General features: G+C 33.0%; 2 protein-coding genes across 3 annotated transcripts; one reads left to right on the top strand and one right to left on the bottom strand.

Annotated features, from left to right (window-relative positions):
• LOC109587042 (uncharacterized) lies at window positions 1-1,292 on the top strand. 2 transcript variants are annotated; one of them, XM_020003264.1, is made up of 4 exons: window positions 1-69; window positions 114-741; window positions 826-1,066; window positions 1,120-1,292. In XM_020003264.1, exons 2-4 carry the CDS (start codon window positions 634-636, stop codon window positions 1,215-1,217), a joined length of 447 nt encoding a protein of 148 aa, XP_019858823.1. In that variant the 5' UTR covers window positions 1-69; window positions 114-633; the 3' UTR covers window positions 1,218-1,292. The 2 variants fall into 2 exon arrangements, with proteins under 2 accessions (XP_019858823.1, XP_019858822.1); XM_020003263.1 differs by lacking the exon at window positions 1-69 and having other exon boundaries at window positions 76-741.
• A 726-nt stretch (window positions 1,293-2,018) lies between these two features.
• LOC109587046 (uncharacterized) lies at window positions 2,019-4,653 on the bottom strand. Its single transcript, XM_020003266.1, has 6 exons — window positions 4,189-4,653; window positions 3,198-3,532; window positions 2,971-3,153; window positions 2,580-2,828; window positions 2,255-2,495; window positions 2,019-2,201 (listed from the first exon to the last, which is right to left on the bottom strand). Exons 2-6 carry the CDS (start codon window positions 3,228-3,230, stop codon window positions 2,104-2,106), a joined length of 804 nt encoding a protein of 267 aa, XP_019858825.1. The 5' UTR covers window positions 3,231-3,532; window positions 4,189-4,653; the 3' UTR covers window positions 2,019-2,103.
• Window positions 4,654-4,717: the final 64 nt, after the last annotated feature.

Raw genomic sequence — 4,717 nt, 5'->3', positions numbered from 1 at the left:
CTCATTGCAATAGAGAAACAATTAAAATCAGTAATAATGGGATCAGTAGTCCTAAGAAGAACAATACTAGTAAGATACAATATATATGATAGTGTATGGTACTATCTTTACAGGTTATACTGAGTACATGTTATACAAATGGACTAGAGCTAGCTGACTTGTACCCATATGGTACAGAGTATGGGGACTCCATGAGCATTGGATCTGGTTTATATCGGCCTACACCATTACTGGCTCCAATTGATAATTTAGTTATATTTAGTCCAGCTGGACTTGCAGCAGCAATAAGATATAGAGTTAATAGCCACACACACACACACACACACACACACACACACACACACACACACACACACACACACACACACACACACACACACACATTATTAGTGCTTTAGTTTGTAATGTAGTGCGATTGTACACTAACTATTATCTGTTCATTATATTAGTAACACAATTGATTGAGTTTATAACATTTCCTTATATTTATAGATTTATCGTGATGGGAGCTTGGTATTGGAAAATGATGAAGGTTGGATCTCTTTGAATTTGCTCCGGATACTTAGTGGACATTTTTTCAATACTAAGATATATGGTAGGATTACTACTGATCAAGTATTGGTAAAGAGAGCAATGAATCAGATTAATGAAGAATTTCCTAATACTTTCTGCAGTACATCTCCTCCTACACAATTGATAATAGCAACATGGATAGATTATCTAAAAGCTGACTCAAACCCTGTTAGTATATTAATTACTTAATACACGAAATACTGTTAATAATAGCTAGCTATACTTTCTAATCACTTTATTTATTATTTTTAGGGCAGTAACTTCCAGTTAATAGTTGTATCTGGTAGATGCAAGACATTTGGTATTGCTCTTTATGTAAATGTGAGCATTACATCAGCTGATACTGGATTATCTTCACATATTAAAGGTGAATATGTACCCCCTGATCCTACTTTCTTTCCATTTGGTACTACTGTCATGGATGCCCCTACTATGATGCTTAATAGTACCATGCCAGGGACATATATATTTTCTCTGAATCATATGCCACCAAGTATGACTATAGTACATGTATCGACTGTTCCATATAACTTGTATATCTTTTAGATCCTTGCACTCTATGTAAAGCTAAACTTCTCAAGATGGCATGTGAAGCTATGAGGAGGATTAATGGTAAAAAGCTACCAGCTCCTTGTCATGACTAATAATCATTCAATTTCATTGTGTTTTCGTTATTGTTTTTGTGATTAAATGTTTTTCAGTAGTGAATTAGTCAATTTTAATAGCAGAGACAAGAGATATAGCTGTTATGCATTATTTTTTGTCATGGATTATTTTAATTGTCATAACAAATAAATGTTATACAAGGAAAGGAAGCAGAGAAAGGGAGAGAGTGTCATAATGATTATAGAATCAACTAAGAGACAGTACACCAGGTACTACATAAAAGAAAGATCCTATTTAAATAGATAAGCTGTATTATACAGCTGGTGGTAGGTGTACATGAATATACTTTAAGTGTACATGATGAAGTAGTGTTGAACAAACATTGACAATATTGTCAATGTTTGCATTCTTCAACACTACTTCATCATATATACTGTATTACCATACACTGCTTGTAACATGATGATAGATAATGGTATGATTTCCTCATTGCCACTAATCATTGGTATTACCAGTAATTAGTGACAATTAAGAAATCATACCATGAAATCAGGTATTTTCAATGTTTGCATTCTTCAACACTACTTCATCATGTACACCTAAAGTATATTCATGTACACCTACCACCAGCAGTATATAGTAATACAGCTTATCTGTTTAAATAGAATCTTTCTCTTTATATAGTACCTGTTGTACTGTCTCTTAGTTGATTTTATAATCATTAATTATGACACTCTCTCCCTTTCTCTGCTTCCTTTCCTTGTATAACATTTATTTGTTATGACAATTAAAATAATCCATGACAAAAAATAATGCATAACAGCTATATCTCTTGTCTCTGCTATTAAAATTGACTAATTCACTACTGAAAAACATTTAATTACAAAAAAACAATCACAAAAACACAATAAAATTGAATGATTATTAGTCATGACAAGGAGCTGGTAGCTTTTTACCATTAATCCTCCTCATAGCTTCACATGCCATCTTGAGAAGTTTAGCTTTACATAGAGTGCAAGGAGCTAAAAGATATACAAGTTATATGGAACAGTCTATACATGTACTATAGTCATACTTGGTGGCATATGATTCAGAGAAAATATATATGTCCCTGGCATGGTACTATTAAGCATCATAGTAGGGGCATCCATGACAGTAGTACCAAATGGAAAGAAAGTAGGATCAGGGGGTACATATTCACCTTTAATATGTGAAGATAATCCAGTATCAGCTGATGTAATGCTCACATTTACATAAAGAGCAATACCAAATGTCTTGCATCTACCAGATACAACTATTAACTGGAAGTTACTGCCCTAAAAATAATAAATAAAGTGATTAGAAAGTATAGCTAGCTATTATTAACAGTATTTCGTGTATTAAGTAATTAATATACTAACAGGGTTTGAGTCAGCTTTTAGATAATCTATCCATGTTGCCATTATCAATTGTGTAGGAGGAGATGTACTGCAGAAAGTATTAGGAAATTCTTCATTAATCTGATTCATTGCTCTCTTTACCAATACTTGATCAGTAGTAATCCTACCATATATCTTAGTATTGAAAAAATGTCCACTAAGTATCCGGAGCAAATTCAAAGAGATCCAACCTTCATCATTTTCCAATACCAAGCTCCCATCGCGATAAATCTATAAATATAAGGAAATGTTATAAACTCAATCAATTGTGTTACTAATATAATGAACAGATAATGGTTAGTGTACAATTGCACCACATTACAAACTAAAGCACTAATAATGTGTGTGTGTGTGTGTGCATGTGGCTATTAACTCTATATCTTATTGCTGCTGCAAGTCCAGCTGGACTAAATATAACTAAATTATCAATTGGAGCCAGTAATGGTGTAGGCCGATATAAACCAGATCCAATGCTCATGGAGTCCCCATACTCTGTACCATATGGGTACAAGTCAGCTAGCTCTAGTCCATTTGTATAACATGTACTCAGTATAACCTGTAAAGATAGTACCATACACTATCACATATATTGTATCTTACTAGTATTGTTCTTCTTAGGACTACTGATCCCATTATTATTGATTTTAATTGTTTCTCTATTGCAATGAGTTCAGCTCCTACTGTCTACCACTTTTATATCATCATAGAAGCCACAAAGTATGTAATATACAGAAACCAGTGAAGGGCCTTTGATGTGTAGACTTCTCCTCCAGCTGTCTCTTCACTGAGCTGGTCTCCTCCATTATTCCTGATAGTCTGGTCCCTAGTGACGGCATCCTTTTGGTCAGTTCCTTGATCCTCCCTCTCTCATTGGTGAGGTTATACTCTAAACTGTTTATACTGGACTCACGGGCATCAATAACACCATGAGCATTCTGTAACAGTAATAATAATAATAAAATTAATAATAATAATAATAATAATAATAATAATGGCCATGATCCAACTGTTGCCTGCCGCCATCTATACCAGAGGCTCTCAGTCACTCTGTGGAGGGGAAATGCTGCTATGTGGGCCACTTATAATCCCCTCTTGCCTCCTTCTGTTGATGGACTCATTTAACTAGTTTCTGTACTTTAATGGTTGTATGTTTTAGTGTAGGCTTTCTTTCTTTTTTTTCTGTTGTATAATAATAATAATAATAATAATAATAATAATAATAATAATAATGATAATAATGGAATTAAGTGAACATTTTAAAGATACATGCCTGCTTTATGTACACGATACACAGTACGAGAATTAAACTTTTGAGGGCCACAAGCAAGCTACACCTAATAATTTCATAGTGTTACATTTCATAAGTTTATTAAGTTAAATTTTCCACGTCCAATTTCAATCACGTGCATGTACATTTTTACTTATAGAGATAGCAATAGTAAAATTAAATTTGTATTTTTTGCTACATTTTTGATTTTACAAAAGTTTAGTCCTTCAAAACTATACAGGAAGTGTAAAATATGTGTATTTACATGTAGTACATGTACATGTTTTTCCCTCCCTCCAGGCTCCCTCCTTCTATCTCTCTTACTTTCAGTTCCTCCATGATATCATCAATGGTCATGGTAAGATCTTGTATCTTCTGTTCTCATCCTCCCATCCTTTTTTATTTTGGGAAATAAAATGGAATTGGCCTCATTGAAATTAAATAATGTGCCAAATGCCAATAAGACATTAACTTATCAATAAGTGCAAAATTAATATTGTAATTTGTAAGACATTGTAGCTAGGGGACAATAATGTCCCTCCAAAAATTTGGAATTCTTAGATAACATTTGCCTAGAAGCATAATTCAACTTCACTACTGAGGTGCCTTTTATACTGACAAAATGTGACAATATCATCGTGGGTTGTCACACCTGATTACACACACAATGTTATGAATTTCATTAAGTGGTACATCAAAGGAACTACATAAACCAAGTACAGGTCCAGCACAATTATGAACAAAATTTATTATTTTTATAATTTTAGGTAATTTTGGAAGAAGGTATATGTAAACTTTGCTGGTTTATAATTCAGTAAATTTTTTTTTTTTTTTTTTTTTTTTTTATAGTCCA

Source organism: Amphimedon queenslandica, unplaced genomic scaffold (assembly GCF_000090795.2).
Source record: "Amphimedon queenslandica unplaced genomic scaffold, v1.1 AMPQUscaffold_12704, whole genome shotgun sequence".
Taxonomy (NCBI): Eukaryota; Metazoa; Porifera; class Demospongiae; order Haplosclerida; family Niphatidae; genus Amphimedon; species Amphimedon queenslandica.
Note: the sequence above shows the minus strand (reverse complement) of the source record. Positions and strands in the feature narration are given on the sequence as shown.

Bases quoted from the DNA above. Each gene is read 5' to 3' on its own strand.
- LOC109587042 (XM_020003264.1), top strand. From the start codon at position 634: ATGAATCAGATTAATGAAGAATTTCCTAATACTTTCTGCAGTACATCT. The intron at 742-825 runs GTTAGTATATTA...TATTATTTTTAG, and splicing joins TAAAAGCTGACTCAAACCCT to GGCAGTAACTTCCAGTTAAT. The intron at 1,067-1,119 runs GTATGACTATAG...TATATCTTTTAG, and splicing joins TCTGAATCATATGCCACCAA to ATCCTTGCACTCTATGTAAA.
- LOC109587046 (XM_020003266.1), bottom strand. From the start codon at position 3,230: ATGGGATCAGTAGTCCTAAGAAGAACAATACTA. The intron at 2,829-2,970 runs GTTAATAGCCAC...TTATATTTATAG, and splicing joins CAGCAGCAATAAGATATAGA to ATTTATCGCGATGGGAGCTT. The intron at 2,202-2,254 runs GTATGACTATAG...TATATCTTTTAG, and splicing joins TCTGAATCATATGCCACCAA to CTCCTTGCACTCTATGTAAA.